This window comes from Marmota flaviventris, chromosome 3 (genome assembly GCF_047511675.1).
Source record: "Marmota flaviventris isolate mMarFla1 chromosome 3, mMarFla1.hap1, whole genome shotgun sequence".
Classification (NCBI taxonomy): Eukaryota; Metazoa; Chordata; class Mammalia; order Rodentia; family Sciuridae; genus Marmota; species Marmota flaviventris.
This window is the reverse complement of record NC_092500.1, coordinates 85,899,751-85,917,420: the sequence shown is the minus strand read 5'-3', so window position 1 is coordinate 85,917,420 and position 17,670 is coordinate 85,899,751. Positions and strand designations below refer to the sequence as shown.

At 35.8% G+C, this 17,670-nt stretch overlaps 1 protein-coding gene across 3 annotated transcripts in view; it reads left to right on the top strand.

Annotated features, from left to right (window-relative positions):
• The window catches only part of Irag2 (inositol 1,4,5-triphosphate receptor associated 2), a 110,892-nt gene that overhangs the window by 74,596 nt on the left and 18,626 nt on the right, over window positions 1–17,670 (top strand). For all 3 annotated transcript variants that reach the window (XM_027934227.3, XM_027934228.3, XM_071610049.1), the window contains 8 exons: window positions 8,254–8,300; window positions 8,407–8,471; window positions 8,623–8,730; window positions 10,962–11,032; window positions 13,844–13,901; window positions 15,323–15,386; window positions 15,481–15,508; window positions 15,769–15,909. In XM_027934227.3, the coding sequence (XP_027790028.2) occupies window positions 8,254–8,300; window positions 8,407–8,471; window positions 8,623–8,730; window positions 10,962–11,032; window positions 13,844–13,901; window positions 15,323–15,386; window positions 15,481–15,508; window positions 15,769–15,909 (582 nt within the window). The remainder of the gene's footprint in view (window positions 1–8,253; window positions 8,301–8,406; window positions 8,472–8,622; window positions 8,731–10,961; window positions 11,033–13,843; window positions 13,902–15,322; window positions 15,387–15,480; window positions 15,509–15,768; window positions 15,910–17,670) is intronic.

Genomic DNA, 17,670 nt, shown 5'->3' with positions numbered 1-17,670 from the left:
TTTCAAGGTTCATCCATATTGTAGTATGTATGTTATCAGTAGTACTTCCATTTATGATGGAATAATATTGTGTTGGATACCACATTTTGTTTATCTAGCAGTTTATGGGCATTTGAGTTTTTTGACTGGCTACTAGTGTAAATGTAGGTTTTTAATTCTTTTGGTATATTCCTATCAGTAGAATTACTGCCTCAGATGGTAACTGTTTAATATTTTGAGGGACTAAAAGATGGGTTTCCACAGTGGTGGCACCATTTTATATTCCCACAAGTGATACTGGCAGATTCTAATTTCTCCGCACTTCACCAATACTGCCTTTTTGTTTACAGCCATCACTGAATGCAAAGAGGTATCTCATTGTGGATTTGGTTTGTATTTTTCTAGTGATTAATGATGTTGAACATGTTTGCATGTGTTTGTTGGTCATTTGTATATTTTGGAGATACTTCCATTCAGATCCTGTGCCTATTTAAAAGATGGGGTTGTATTTCTTTTTACCACTAAGTTGTGCAAGTCATTCTTACTCCTTTGAAGTGTATGTATCTGACATTTTTTCCCTGTTCATTAGTACCTGCTTTATTGAGCAACTAAGAAGAAAACAAATCTTTTTTGCTATTACTTGGTAGTTCTTATGAAGCTTTAATAACGGAATGAGTTTAAGAGCTTACAGGATGTTCAGTTATTAGTAATTTCCCTTTTATCTGGCACCGATTTCACTAAGAAGGGAGAAGAAACAAACATCAGTTGTGTACCAAGCACTTTGTAGGAAAGCATTTCTGTGTGCCATATTATTAATGCTCCTCACAACCTTGAGTGGCAGGTATTCTCTGTTTTTTTACAAAGGAGACACCCGACTTTGAGGGAGTTAGATAACTTGCCCAACATCACTAATAAGCAGCAAACCTGGATTTCAAGTTCAGGTTTGTCTAGCTTCAAAAGGACTTGTCCTTTTCACAACCCCTCTGAATTTAGACATTTGAGTCACAATAAATAACCACTGTAGTTAACCTTGAAAGTGGGTTTTTTTTTTTTTTTTTTTTTTTGCTTATTTGTTTGTTTTGGTTTTTTGGCTAAGAAATGTGCTGCCTTATGAATCTAAAAGGACGTCCTAATCCACTCATTGGGAGAGGTGATGAAGTTGTTCTGTGTATGGTCTTGACACCCATTAAGAATTGGGAACGATCTGGATCCCAAAGAAACTCCTGTCAAATGCCTTCAGAGTGATAAATAGATTCCCTGAAAGTTCTTGCTTTCCTGTGTTCTTTCTACAGTCTCAAGAATGAGTCTGTTGGCTTTACTTTGTGGCTGAAACCACTGATTCTCCGTAGTCCCATTCCAGGTTTCTGCCCCCTGCAGGATCTGTGCAGCCTCATCACCGTGCTCTCCAACCTTCACCTGTCTCCTTCGGCCCCCACCCCATCTCTAAACAAATAATAAGCTCTGTTTCTAAGCGTTTTTAATAGAATTTAGAGGGAATTAGAATAATATAAAACATCAAAATACCATAAACCATGCTCATTCCAGCATATACAAATTGATGGGTTGTTTTTTGTTTGTTTGTTGTTGTTTTTGTTTTAAACACCTTGGCTTTAAATGATGGATCTTTGCCAGTCTCTACATCCTCATGAAAGCAGCTTGACCTTGTGTTCAAATCCTTCTTTGGCCTGGTCACAGCCTAGCTTTCTGCCTTCATTTCCCTGGCACGGTCCTGCTATTGTCCTTGTATCAGCCAAAGCAGGTAGTATCTACTGTCAGAGTAAATCACTCAAACCTGGCTGGGGTGTTTTCTTTGCTCAGAACGTTGTACACTTCTCCATTTGTCAAAATTTTATTTAACTATCAAGGCCCATTTCAAAAATCTACTGTTTCATAAATCCTTTTGTGGTAGTATAAAATGTTGGCCGTCAAGTATCTCCAGTTCTTTTTTTTTTTAATATTTTTTTAGCTGTCAATGGACTTTTATTTTATTTATATGTGGTGGTCAGAATCAAACCCAGTGCCTTCCAGTTCTTTTTGAGGTGAAAATCATAATAGATTTGGAGTTTGAGAAATCAGGTTTTCCCTCCAATCAGCTTGTATGTGGTTCTGGAAATATCATGTTTTGATGCTTCAGCTTCCTCATTTCTTAACTATTTAACTTCCTTCTTTGAGACCCCAGGAACTCTCTGCCTTCCCTTTTTGCTACCTGTCTCCTGGTTGCATTTTGGGTATTCATTTTTTACATCCTACCCTGTGTTAGCTGATAAGCCTGGTGGAGAGCACCCTTACCTGATCACTAGCCAAAATGTTTCTAGTACTCTGCATGGATGGGTGCACAGTAGCCGCCCATTAATATTTGTTGAATTCTTGTTTGTTTTGTAACCACTTTAGGTTCTACTTAGAAAACTGAAGATGATACTTAGAAGCTTCTTTCTTTGGACTGGTGTTCCTAAGGACGTGAGATCTATTTTCTGCCCCCCACCCCCCCAATTCATTTTCTCCATGAATGGAGGGGCATAAAATAAATCTAGTGTCTTTCTCACAGGGAATGTAAGAAAAAGTGAACATTGATGGGTATTTATGAGAGGGTCTTTGAGCAAAGGACTCTATCAATTAATGTCTCGAAAAATATCTCATAGGAAAATAATTTGGAGACCTGTTTGGAATGTTCTTTAGGAGAATAAATCTTCTTTATTGACCCAGTAAATTATTTTATTGGTGGCATGTTGGTGTACCTAGGAGAGAAGGAAATAAATTACTTACTGTCTTCATCTTTTAGGATTCATACTGAAATACTTTCAGATGACATGTGATGATATCTAGGATTGCTTCTAAAAACACAGGGGTAGGTTTAGAGGGTAAAAGAATAGATGAAACAACATCCATTCCAGGTGATAATTGTTGAAGCCACATCCCAAGCACATAATAGTTAGTTCTACTGTCTACTTTTATATTTATTTGAAATTTATTTTAGTAATGCCTTGAAAATTTTATCCCCATAGTATAGGCTTTGGAATCAGGCGGGCCATATTTAAGATGGGCTGCAATACTTAATATGTGAACTTAGATAAGTGGCCTAACCTGTCTAAAATTGCTGTGTCCCCTGTGGAACAGAGAGATTACTTTGCTTTTGAGTAGTTCAGTACACATGGATACAACACACATACATGCATAAACACATGCTATATATACATCAACACATATACATCTTCACAGCCAAGTTTTAGCCTAATCAGTTGGAAACAAACCAAGTAGGTCATGTTTACAGGAAGACAGTGCCTTTTAATGACCTATTTTCCCACTTGCTGATATATAGGAAAGCCTTTCCTTTTCATTGGGTGCCTTCCCAGCATTCAAACATTTCTAAGAATCACCAGAGGTGTATTCCAGTATATATTCATGTTCTTTAGGCCTCATCCACTAGTGAGTTCCAGGTGGATGTTTAGCCTCTTGAGAAGTTGTGGGACAGTGAGGTTGGTCACATCATCCTGGTATCTGCTGTCCTTTTTGTTCTCTGCCCAGAGCCCTGCCTGCAACACTGTAGACCTCCATGGAGCTCTGCATCTGGACCTCTGGTGATCCCACCTTCTTTCCCTGGTCAGTGCAGAGGCAACTCTGCCTTCTTGTTCCAGTGCTTTCAGAGAGGGCTCCCAGGGTGGAGTGGTGTTGGTAGGATCCTATTGGGGTAGTTGTGAAAACTATCCTCTACATTTCAAGACACAGTCTAGTAGGGCTGGGAGACAGGGTGGCCAGTACCACAGTTTCCTACTGAGTCTAGTGTTACTGCTTCTTTCAGTAGCTAGATACACTTCCTTGATTCCTCCCCACTCTGGGTCATTTCCCTCTAGGTCCTTAGCCTGTCTACCTCCTCTTAGTGGTTGCTCTTAAGTCTTAAGAGCGACCAAAGGCTTTCTGGCCCTTTGCAAAACAGGTGGTTACCTACTTGTATGTTTCCCTAAATACACTAAGAATTAAGTTCTACAAAAATTCTGTGGCATCCAAACTGATTCTTCTGTCTGATCTGCCTCCACCAAAACATTTTGTGAAATCCTGCTTCATAGTACATACTCAAAATAGTAATGGTAGTATTACCTAGAATGAGAATTATCAGCAGTATGGAACTGCTGATAATCAGAGGATGCCTTATAACAGGTCAGGGATCTCGAGATGAATTTCTCTATGTTTCCTTGTGGCTGTTCAAACTTTAAAAAAAAAGATCACATATTAAGTGTCTTCCCTCCTTTAAGGTTCTTCTTCATGTCATTGCATGTTTTTTGTGTAAGATACCCTATCACTGGGAGAAGATGATTTATTGAGTCAAACCACAGGATCAATTTAAAAATAACCTCTGAAGACTTTCTGGCCGTTGTCCTGTTCTTTCAAGCTATGTGTAGGTGCTGCATTAATAACCTTGGAGAATAAATAACATTGCCAGTTGCAAAATTGGGACAGGTAGATATTGATTGATAACTGATTATAAATGAGCCTCACCAAGGTAGGTGTGTCCTGTAGATCTTAGGGTGTGGTGTTCTTTTACTTAGAAATTGAGAGTAAAAAAAAAAAGAAAGAAAAACTATGAGGAAATTTAGTTTGTTAATGTTCCAGGGTTTCTAATCATTTATTTTTATTTTTATTATTTTTTTTAAATTTGTAGTTGTTGATGGACCTTTATTTATTTATTAATTTGTATGTGGTGCTGAGAATCGAACCCAGTGCCTCACACATGCTGGGCAAGTACTCTACCACTGAGCCACAACCTCAGCCTCAGGGGTTCTAATCTTTTAAAAGTTCTATTTAACATTCTTCCTCTTTTCAGAACATTTAAATGTACATAAGTACAGCTTGGAGTAAGTCTAAATAGATTCTTGTTTCATTTTATTTTTTGTTCCCATGTTAATCTATTTGACCAGCATCAACTGTCCAAAGAGACCCAATAGTAAAAATTATACGGGTAACATAAATTTTTATAAGCACAAAGATTTTTGATCATAAAATCTATAAAGCAGCATTTAATGTAGAAGAACAAAGTAGTCCTGGAAGATTATCTAGGCTTATTAATTGTTATTACAAATCTCTTATTTTTTAGTATTTCTTCGTATTTTTCTATTAAAGTAATCGTGTGTGTGTGTGTGTGTGTGTGTGTGTGTATGTATGTATGTATTCAAATGTGTGTGTATGAATGAAAGAGGCTTGTGTTTGCTGACCCAGCCCATGGGAGAATCTATCTCACTTTGTTCCATGAGTGCTTGGCTACCCCACCCTATATTAAGCTCTTGTTGTCAAGAGCAGATGGGCTGGACCATGGGTTTCCATGCAAATGTTATTCAGGTTAATATTTGAATGGCTTGGATGGGAAGGGCATTCTTCCTGCTGTGCTGTCAGCATGTGTTAGATTCATTGACTTGAGCCAACCTTCCACATGTAAGTCTCTCATCGGAGCTGTCTTCATCAATTTATTGGATTTCTGTGGTTTTACAGACTATCTCTTACAATCTCTTCAGGTCTCAAAGTTGGTGTGTGTGAGTAGATTCTTCAGCAGGCTTAATTGGGATGCTGGTTTGAAGAGGGTAACTTTTGATGCTAGAAGAAGAGATCCCACTGTGGAAAGTTTTTGCTGATTAGCCTACCCCCAACCCCATGCAAGAAACTTTGAGTGTTATATCTACAACTTTCACTAACTAGATCCTAAGTTTGAAACAAAATTTGAAACTTCCTTTTCTCTGGTTATTCTTGTGAGAAGAAAATAGTGTTGTTAGAACAAATTTATGAAGTTAGAATTAAGATATGTTGTCTGTGGGGTTGTTTTCTGATCACTAAGACTTACAGAGTTTCATGATTTGGGAGTAATATCCACCTGCTTACCTTGTAACTACTCCAGGCAATGAAGAGATATATGTATGAGTGTCTTCAGAATCAGATTATTATTTGTTTAGTCAGTAAATATTTCACATTTATCAAACCTCTTCTCCATAAAATGCTTCATTGTAAGATATAGAAAAAAGAGGCCTTAAGCAGGGCATAATGGCAAATGAGACTTATTTGTAACATAATGGAGGCCCACTAGGTTTTTGCTATAGTTATTGTTTTCACCTTAAATAGGATAATATTAAGCTCTTTTTATGAAAGTTTTACAAAAAATTATGTTTCATTTTCCTCTATTTTGGAAACCAGCTTAGTGAAATGACAATGATAACTGAATTCTCTTTCCCACTTCTTAAGTTCAAATATGACTATCCATGAACCTGATAGGTACAAGATGAAGTCTTCTCTGATAGCTTTTAGTTATAGTGCAATAATATTATTTCAATCCATACATAGTAACCATGTTTTATATTTTGTGAAATGTTCAATGGACTTGATTTTTTATAAAGAAATGCAGTTGATTTTTCTGAAGTTCAATACCCAATGAAACTGAAAGATATTTAATTTTATCCAGTTTTTATAGCTTCATTTTATATATATTGAAGTTTAGGTAAATAAGCATATAATAATTACTACTATAATGTATTTTTAAAATATAAAGACAAGGCCGTTTCCTACCTACAGGTAATAAGATACAATTTCTCTTCAAAATTTAATTCCAATATCACTCTACTTTGTGAATTCTGTTCTTTGCATATGGCCTTCCTCTGTGAAGTACTGCTTATCAGTTATAAGGTATTTGTTTTATAGATTCATCTCCTTGACTGACCTATGAGCCCCTTCAGGAAAAGGCCTATATTTCCATGTGTCTCCGGGCCTCGTCTCTGCTCCTTGTACACACTGGATCTTTTTTAAAAAAAATTATTTATTTATTAATTATTTCTTACATATATCACAACATACTGGATCTTTGATGAAAGATCATGAAATTAAATTAAACTGATGTCATAAGGGGCTTTGGTAATATATGATCTGAACCAAAGAGGTGACAAATATGCTAATCAGCCTGATATAATTATTCCACAATGTATACCTGTATCAAAACATCACATTGTGCATCTTAAACATATTTATCAATAAAATTTTTAAAGTTAAAAAAATAGTAATGGAACTAAATAAAACAAAAGATTGAATGTCATTAAGATGTAAATTCTTGTTTTAAGTTTGTAAATTTTTCTAAGCATTTAAGGTGAACACTTTAAAAGTTTATATTTAAATCATTTACAAGTCTAAGACAAAGTTGGAAATTGTTAGGTTAGTATGTATTTGGAGTGGTTTATTTACAATGGAGAGAACACTGCATTTAGTTTTATTTGAGTTTGATGATTGGCTCTACCATTCTGATATTCTTGGGAAATTGCTTTAATCACTGGTATTAATTTCCTTACATGCAAAAACTTGTTGCATATAGTTTTTGGGAGAATTAGATAAGATGATATACAAAGGGGGCTTTTGTAAACTTTAATGTGCTCAACAGGTGTAGGCTGCTATTTATCATACTGGGAAACTACAAATTCAGCAAGCCCTTTCTAAATCTTTGCCTTTTGTGGTTATGGTAAATATGTTCATGAATAGATTCTAAATACCCTGTATGATATGCAGCATATCTCTCTAGAAATCTGCTGTTGGCTGTGGTAGTTAATGAGTTCTGTGTTTGATTATGAAATGCATGTGTATCTTAATTTTTCCATCATCTGCACCAGTTTCTGATATGCCTAAATTATATTAGTTTTAATTTATTACAAGCTTTCTAAATACATAAAAATGAAAGTAAACTTAAATAACCTCACTATTAAAAAGAAAGCTATGTTGCCACCATATCTCTTTTTGAAACAGAACAAATATACTAACAAACCCTAATGTCCTAAAATGCCCTCCAATTTGGGAATTCTTGATAGAATTTAGAGGTTCAAATGAGACTTGCAAAACCTTGCCATGGCAGAATAGGACCACAGTTCTATGAAGCTCTTTTAAAATGCCAGGTGACTGGTGTTGTCTTAGATATAATCCCTCAGATCTTTGAGATATGATTAAACTTAAAATGTATGGTTTATCTAGCTGGAAACATTAGAACTATTCCTATCACCTGGCCAAAAGTTTTAGATTGAGTAATAGTCCCATAAATAGAAATGTTTTATATGCTCATGTAGAATGTTCTGTTTAAAGAAAATTTAAGTTCAATAAATAAACTCTATCTGCTTTTGAATTTAAAGTTTGTTTGCCCCTAGATTTGTCTAGATTTTCCTTAATATCAGATGCATAAATATACTTTAAATCAGGGGGAAATTTTAGTATTGTACTTTTTGAAATGGCAACTATTGAATCATTGAACTCTGTGTTTTCTCCCTCCAGGAGAATGGTGTTGAACACTTGGGTTCTGAGGACCTGCCACAGTCCAGGTTTGCTTTTGGTGTTGGGTGTGTGAATTTATGTGCATATTCTGCTCATTTAAAAGAGAATTCGTTGAATCTGATGTACTGAAATATTTTTCTACCCTTTTATTAGGGAATATCTCACACTACCATCGCCTGGACACACTTCCTCCTCAGAGAGTACTGTAACTTCAAGTGGTGAGTGGACTTGGAAGAGACACTGAAACAAACAAAAAAAAGGATTATAATTTTATGTTCTGAAACCTGCTGAGATGTGAGCAAATGAGAAGAGCATAGGCAAATTCTCCTTTGCATAGGAGTCACACTGTTAGTTTCTTCCTATTGGTAGATTCTGGATCAGACGTTTTGAATATGGCTTCTGGTGGCCTTGACTGTAAATCACTCTGTGAGAAAGAGGAGGCAACAAGACCAGTGTCTTCCATGACAGAGATCCAAGGTAAGCTGGATTCAAGTGTAGCTTCATTCTAGGACTGGGGTTGTGGCTTTGTGGTGCAGTGCTCGCCTAGCATGTGTGGGGGTACTGGGTTGAATCCTCAGCACCACAAAATAAAAAATAAATAAAACAAAGATGTTGTGTTCATCTACAAGTAAAAAATATATTTTTAAAAAAGAGTAGCTTCATTCTAATACACAAGGCAAACCTGTAAGCTAGTGAAGTCACTGTCCTTAATAGCTCAGCAATATTATATTAATTCTTACAAAATAATTCTTATAAAGGAATTTTGAAGACATTTTTTCACTCAATTTTGTAGATAGAACAAAACCAATATAGTGTGTTGGGGCTTGAATATTTCCTTCTGACAGACTGACTGGACACTGCTGGGTTTCAAGTATGACACAGATGTGACATTCCTTAGGAAATTTTTAGAATTTGAATTAGTCTATCAGTTCAGAAGGATGGACCAATTAGCAGTGGTAAACTCAGGAGGCAAAAGAGCTAGCTGGTTTTAGATCCTTCATGCTTCTCTACTCTGAAAACAAAGTAGTTCTTAATCATTTTCAGAGAGACATCACTACAGTTGACCCCCAAGGGAGATGTAGGCTCCCATTCCTACTATAAAAAGGAAAAAGTCAAGGTAAATCCATTCTGTTGTTTGAACTCAACATTTAAAGTTGAGGTGCAAGTGCTAAGTTAGAGTAGTCATAAAATTTTAGAAATGGAATCTGTTCCGTGGGTTAAGAATACAACTTATACTTAGTAAGGAAATGTTTTAATCAAAACTGCACCAAGATACCATTCTTTACCTGCCAAATAGACAAAGATGCAAAAAATTGATTATATTCTGTTGGTAAGGCTGTAAAGCCAAAAGGAATTCTCATATAGTGCTGTAGGAAATGTAAACTTTTATAACAAAAATAGCTACAGTATCTATCAAAATGCAACACTGATGCAACAATTCAGTTTCTGGGAATTTAGCCTATAAATACACGCACACACAATACAAAATGACATGTGTAAGCTTCATTGTTGCAACATTGTTCCTAATAAAATATTGGCAACAAGTTAACTATTAACAGAAGTCTATATTATGGCATATCCATGTAATGGAATTTTAATATGCATACATAAAACATGTATGATGAGAATTTTTCATGTAATACTATGAAAGGACTACTGTTCCTTGGGAAAAGTATAGAAAATATGTATTATATGTAAAATTTGAAAAAAAAAAAAAACAGTTTTTATGTCTGCAGAAAGTGTTTCTGGAAGGCTAGACAAAAATTAATATCATGTTCTAAAAGCAAGAACATCAGGTTTCTGGCAGGTATTGATGAAATTTTTTACTGTAAAACATTGTTTTTTATTTATGGGTCATAAGAACTTACTATCTGTCTTAAAATTTAAGGAAAACTAAAACAAAACATATCTGGGGAGAAATGTGCATCTCTAAGGAATCTGGTGATCATTTTGTTTTCATTTGCATATAAAATTTTAAAATACAACACCTGCTTTAAATATATTTTTCTTAAAAAGAAAGAAAGGAAACTGTCTCGCTGCTCACTTCTGTGTCTGCACTAAACTAAATGCAGGGCAAAGGATCCTGTGAAGAGGAGAATAATCACCTACAGTAATGACAGTATAGACGTCCATAAAAAATGTGGAAGTTACAAAAAGGCATGATACAAATTTAAAGTGTACCTTTTCTTTTGATGTCATATTCAGAAAGGTTCATGTTAGTAGGATATCACATGCTTATCAGCTTTGCATATGTAAATTTTAAAAAACTGTTTGCCACACTATTAAAAAGCTTAGTTATGGGCTGGGGCTGAGGCTCGGGCTCAGTGGTAGAACACTTGCCTAATGTGTGAAGCACTGGGTTCTATTCTCGGCACTACATGTAAATAAATGAATAAGATAAAGGTCCATCAACAACCCCCCCCCCAAAAAAAAAAAAAAGATTAAAGAAAAACCAGCCTACTTTGAAAGGGCATTCATGGAGATGTTCCTTTGATTGGGCAGTTTTATGTGGTTCAACTTCCCCATGGGCCTCCTCCATCCCTGACTCTGAGTCATGCGCCTTCGTGCATTTTGCAGTGCCTACGTTTGTCTCACATGCTAAGGCTTTTGTCTTCCCTGGTCTGTCCACATTGCTACCCTCATGATTTCTTCCTCTTTTACTTGTTACTGCACCCCCAACTGTTGACTGTATTTCCTTTTTCTCATAGGCACCAGTCCAGATCCTGAGAACATTGTATGCCAAGACACTATGAGTAAGGATAAAACCATATCAAATCTGGTAAGGAAGTACGCACATGTGAACAATAAAATGGATGTTACTGTGGTAGAGCTGCCTCTTTAATTTGCAAAGGACTCTTAGAAGTATTCCCCATTTATTCTTTGAAAATTATGAGGTTAATCGAATTAGCCATCTTGAATATAGTTGCCTAGCAAAGCTCTCTAAGACATAAGGATAGCTATAAATGTTTATAGAAAAAATGTTAATTCCTTTTGTGAAGGATGTCTTATTTCTACTTGTATGAATTAATAATTGAAGGGTAACTTGTAGGCTATGGATCCAATTTCATGATTCTCCAGGGGTCTTATGTATTAGTCCCGCTGTTGTATGTGTGGAGTGTGTGTGTGTGTGTGTGTGTGTGTGTGTGTGTGTGTTGTTGCTGTCTTCCTCTCAGTATATAAGCATTATTGCATTTAGGTCCATTTGTTTGCAAGAAATAGATTCATGCAAACTAATCAAGTGAAGAGGAGTCTCTGATATGGGTGCATATGGGTGATAAATAAGGTAGAATAAAATGTTATGGCCTCTTATGGTCTACAGGAAGTGGGACAGTGAGGTATGTGATCCGAAACTATCCTTAGAGTGGTGTGAAGTATACATAGGGTGTAGCGCTGGCTGGCACACATGCTGAAAATCATTCCCCCTGTAACTTCTTTAGTTATCCATTGTAGAGTGTTCTGAGGAAAAAAAAATCCTTCCCATCTCAAAAAAAAAAATTACACTTTAAGAAATAATCTATTAGGAAAATGTAGTAATTGTGGTAGTAGGACTGATTATAATGCAGTTGTAATAAATCAGATAAGAGTTGGAGGTAGTTTAAACTTGGTGAAGATGGAGAAAAGGAGATGAATTTGAGACTTATTTAGAGGTGGAAATTCTCAGCAGTAGTGACTTCCATCAGGGATGTGGGAAAAGAGGTACCCAGGTGTTATGGATTAACCTACAAGAATGAATAGAATAACGTAAGAGGAGGGGAAAAGGAAGAACTGAATTTGTGAGGTTAAATAAGATCATTTTGAAGTAAGTTTCGGATTGATATGAGACATCTGTAGTCTCTAAGGAGATTTTACACATAACTATGAACCTATGTTCATAATCTCACTCATGTGACTCTTTTAGAAACAGAAACATGTTCATGAGTTATCAGCAAAGAACTCTGCAAATATGTGGATGAGATTTTCCAATGACTCGGGCCGACAGGAAGGGAGCACTCAGGGTGATGATAGTATTTAGCAGAGAAGGCAACAGCCAAGAGACTGGGAAGGGAGACCCTCAGGAGAGGGAAAAACATCTTCAAGAAGATTTTTTTTGTTTGTTTTATATGCTAAATGAGTTCAAGTAAGATTAAGAGTGAGGATGGTCATTGTATTTGGCACTAAGGAGGTCATTGATGAGAGCAGTTTCCCTGGAGTGTTGGGCATAAGCTAGACAAGTGCTGTATGTATATACGTGGCCATATAACCAATGTGATTCTGCAACCTGTACACTTGGAAAAATGAGAAATTATACACCATTTGATTCAAATGTATGATATATCAAAATCATTGTATTGTCATGAACAACTAATAATAATAATAATAATAAAGAAGTGCATTTGATCGTGAGTGGAAGATAGACTGGATTCAGCCATGGTCAGGCCCTCCTGGAGCAAGGCTGAGGAGGGCCGCAGGAAGGCTGTTGACTGGGAGAGGTCATGGGATTGAAAAAGACTCAAAAAACTCAAAAGTGTTCACCTGTTGATGACAGCGAGCCAGCACTTTACCTATATTATTACATTTGTTGTAGTCTATTGAAACCTTCATTTCAGTTGTCTAAAAATTATATGGCATGGTATTAATGGCTCTACCAAGGAAATTTGTCTTCTTAGACTTATTTTTTTGATGGGGAACTTTGGTTTTCTAAATTTCTCCGTTCTTTTGAAAATGTCTAATAATACCATAAAAATAATTGCATACTTAAATTCTCCCATGAGATTTTCCCAGACAGTACAGTACAATCCTGTTGTTATGGTAACCCTTGTATACAAGTGCATTTATTATGTATAGAACAGTTGGTCAGTGACCTAAAAATATATTATGTGAAATTAAGACCTCACACAACACACAATCTTTTTTTTTTTTTTTTTTTTTTTTGGTACTGGGGATTGAACTCAGGGGCACTCAACCACTGAGCCACATCCCCAGCCCTATTTTGTGTTTCATTTAGAGACAGGGTCTCACTGAGTTGCTTAGCATCTCGCTTTTGCTGAGGCTGGCTTTGGACTTGTGATCCTCCTGTTTCAGCCTCCCAAGCTGCTGGGATTACAGGTGTGCACCACCACACCTGGCACAATCTTAACAGCTATCTCTGCCACAATTTCTCTCAAAAACCAACATAGGAAGCCACTTTATATGGCTCTAGATCACCTCTACTTTACCTCTCATCCATCCATCCATACATACTTACATGCATCCCAGTTCTACCTCTCCTCTTGCTGCTGTCACACTCCTGGCCTGCAGATGTCCCATGCGGTTCTGCCTCCTTCCCATTCAGAACACTGACTTACCTAAGCCTCATTTACTTGGCAATTAATCCAAATTTGCTTTGTGATAACTTGTGTCATGTTCACAGCTTTTCATGTTTGTGTTCTATTTGCCTCAACTAGATTGAGAACGCCCTCAGAAGTAGATTTGTTTTTGTTTTTCCTTAACCCTTATTACAATTCCCTGTGCACTGTAGAGTTGGGTTAGTAGAGCACAGGAAGTGAAGAAACGCTTGGTTATGAAGAACTTCCACTCTGTGTACAACAATAAAATTTCCTTATGTTTTTAGGAAGCCAAAGAGGAACCCAAAACAATAGAAGAGCATAGAAAAGAATGTGCTTCAGGAGGTAAGAAATGTGTTCTTTCAACCCCATATGTACTTTTGTCCCTGTGGCTATTTTTGTAGTTGTAGTCTGAGTAGATTTGCCACCTACAAATTCTGCATCCCTGGATAAGGTCAGCCAATAGAACCCAGTCCTGATTCCATTTGTATCATTGTCAAAAAGCCACGTTGACATTTCATTGACTGTTCAATGCCAGAGGACTTGTAATAATTAGTGCTCTATTGTTAACTAAGAAGCAAGCCTGTGCATGTTGGTAGTAATTCTCTGCTCTACTTGATTTTTTTCAGCATCACATCTAAAAGTAAATAAACCAATGTTTTAAAAATGAGACCTAATATGCTTCCTTCCCTTCACTAGGGTGGAACAGTGGCTAGAGTTCAGGCTGTCAGGTCACTCAGACTCTAGTTTGGGTCCAGCTCTGACCATTATGTGGTATTAGATAGTTATTCAATTTTGAGTCTCAGTTTCTCATCTGCAAAATGGTAATTATATATTTAAAAAGTAAGTATAGTTTATAGAAAATTGACAATATACTAAGTCCTAGGCTAAATTCCTTATGTGCATAGTTTTAGTCAATCCTGCAAATATGAGGTAAGGTACCCCATGGTTCATTTTCCTAGCCTGTGAAAAGCAGACAACAGTGTCTGCCACAGAAAACTTGCTGTGAGGATTGATTGAATAATTTAATATGTATGAAGCACATAGAAAAGGGCCTGGCACAGCAGTTCTCATAAAAGTTACCTATTATATCAAAATAATATTCTTATCTTGTAGATGGTTTAATAAGGTTGTTTTATTCATGATCACATATCTGTAAGAGCCAAAGCTTAGCTTTAAATCAAGTGTTATCAGTTTCAAATCTAATGCTCTTTATTAAATATATTGTCCTTTGCAAAGTTGTCATAAAGAAAATCCTAATAAATGTAAAGAGATTTGTTCTGGGACTGGAATATTGTAAACCTGAGTTTGATGCTATGTTTATTGTTACTGTTACTACCAGGATTATTATTATTTATTGTTACTGCTACTACTATTAGTATAACTATTATTCCTGCCGGTGCTGCTGTTAAAGTTTTAATCTAAGGAAGAACCAGAATACCAGAGGAAGGTATGCATGTAGCATGGGATCTAGTACAACAAATATTCAAATGCAAAGAGGACAGATGGGCCCATCTCTTGACTCTTGTTACATCTTCCGGTTTCAAAGACTGCTTGAGATGTGAATTGGTGATCTTAATGCTCTGATCCCAATGGCTCCGCAAATATTATCTTATAATTTAAGCACACACATTATCTGGCTATCATCTCAGATGTATTTAAATGAAATGCCTTCATTTAGTAAATATGGGACATAACAGTATTTAATGAAAATGCACTTTTAGGTGTTGAGCCATCTTAACCAAATATTTATTCTCTTTTGATAGAATCTGGGATTTCCCCTGTTCCAGTAACTACCGCGAAATCCGTTAACTTCAGACAAAGTGAAAAGTAAGCTCTTCTTTATGTTTTAATTTCACTTTTTATTTTTCTGTTGGAAAAATAAATAATATATTCTGAGCAAGTCCTTTGTCTTATCCTACAGCACGTCTGCTAATGAAAAAGAAGTGGAGGTGAGTTTAAACCTATTTTTTCCCTTTAAAAAAAAAAATTTCAGACTCACTTGCTACATTGGCTTTATGCTTAGCATAACACACACACTCAGGTATGTCTGGTGTCTGGCCTAAAAGTGACAAAGCCCAGGTCCAGCCCATGCATGACTGTTCTATTGCTGGGATGAGAAAAAAAATGTCTCAGGATAATACTGTGTGAAATTGAAATGTTCGACCACATTAAACTTTCTCTCTTCACCCTCATGTTATTTTGACAACAGGCGGAATTTCTCAGATTATCTTTGGGATTTAAATGTGACTGGTTTACATTAGAGAAAAGAGTGAAGCTTGAAGAGCGATCTCGGGACTTGGCAGAAGACAATTTGAAGAAAGAAATCACTAACTGTTTAAAGCTCTTGGAGGTACGAACCAGATTATTTGGAAGCTCTACATTTGGTTGTATTTTAATGATGTTCATAATTACATTTGAGTTTACTTGGATGACTAAAACCAACACTATATGATAAACTCTGCCAAACAAAATGTGGATAAATAGAATTCAAGATCAGGCCAAAATAAAAGGTTCACTAATGGGAGAATATCAGTAACAATACTAAAAAAAATACCTCTTAAAGTAGATTGTACAAGTCATCTGCCTTCTCTGGATTTTCAAATAGACTTCAGACAGAAAACAAAATGAGAGATAATATCATTTAAGCTTCATAATGTAAAAATCTATTTCCATTTATGATTAACTGAAGAAAAAGTGTCACTTGAGTCTTGTCAAGTTGCTGTAAAGTACTGAGAGAAGAACAAGGGTATGAGGAAGGATACAACTGTTATCCTTCCATATCATGAAGTTTCCACTAATTTAGAGACAGTTCAGAAATTAAGGAGTTTCATTTTGGGTGAAAAACTAAAAATTGGGAAATCATAGTAAAAAATTTTTTGTGATTAAAAAGTATAAAACATGAAATTTATCATCTTAATTTTAACAGTATATATGTTCGGTAGTGTTGAGTATATTTAAATTGTTGCAAAATGGATTTCCAGAAGTTTTTCAGCTTTCAAAGCTGAAACCCTACATCCACTGACTCCCATTTTTCTCCTTAACCCACCTCCTTGAAACCACATTTCTACTGTGTCTATGAACTTGACTGTTAGATACCTCATGTAAGTGGACTCATATGATATATGTATTTGTTAAACTGGTTTATTTCACTTAGCATGATGTCTTGAAGGTTTATCTGTGTTATAACATATGACAGTGTTTCCTTCCTTTAGAAGGCTGAATAATATTCCATTTTATGTATATACCACATTTTGTTTATCCATCCATTTGTGGACATTTGGGTTGCTTCTACCTCTTGCCTATTGCAAATAGTGCTGTTAGAAACATGGGTGTTCAAATATCTCTTCAATTCTTTTGAGTATACATCCAGAAGTGGAATTTGCTGGATCATATAGTAATTCTATTTTAACCTTTTGAAAACCCTCCCCACCCATACTGTTTGCATAGTGGCTGCTGCTTTTTATATTGTCACCAACTGTATTTTGTCCAAGTCTTCACCAACACTTGTCATTTTCTGATTTTATAATAGGCATCCTCATGGGTGCAAGGTGGTATATTGTGGGTTTGATTTGCATTTCACTGATGACTAATTATATTGGGCATCTTTTCATATAGCTTGTTGGACATTTGAAAATCCTCTGTCCATTTTTAAATCAAGTTAAAGTTATATGAATTCATTTACAATTATATCCCTTTAAGTTGCATTCTTAAAATGCCTTTTTACTCTATTGATCTGGTCCTTTGATGCACAAAAGCTTTTAACATAGTTCCATTTGTCTGTCTGTCACTCTCTTTTTTAAATACCTTTATTGTCTGTTCTTTTGGTATCCTATCCAAGAAATTGTAGCTAAATTCAATGCTATGAAGCTTTTCCTCTGTGTTTTCTTCCAGGAGTTTTCTAACTTGGATTCTTACTTTTAAGTCTTTTATCAGTTTTGAGCTAATTTTTCTATATGGTACAGAGAATGGGTCCAATTTCATACTTTTGCATATGAACAGCCACTTTTCTCAACACTGTTTCTTGAACAGATTTTTCCCCTTGTGCATTCTTGGTACCTTCTCAAAGACCAATTAACCATATACACAAGAGTTTATTTTCCAGGCTGTCCTG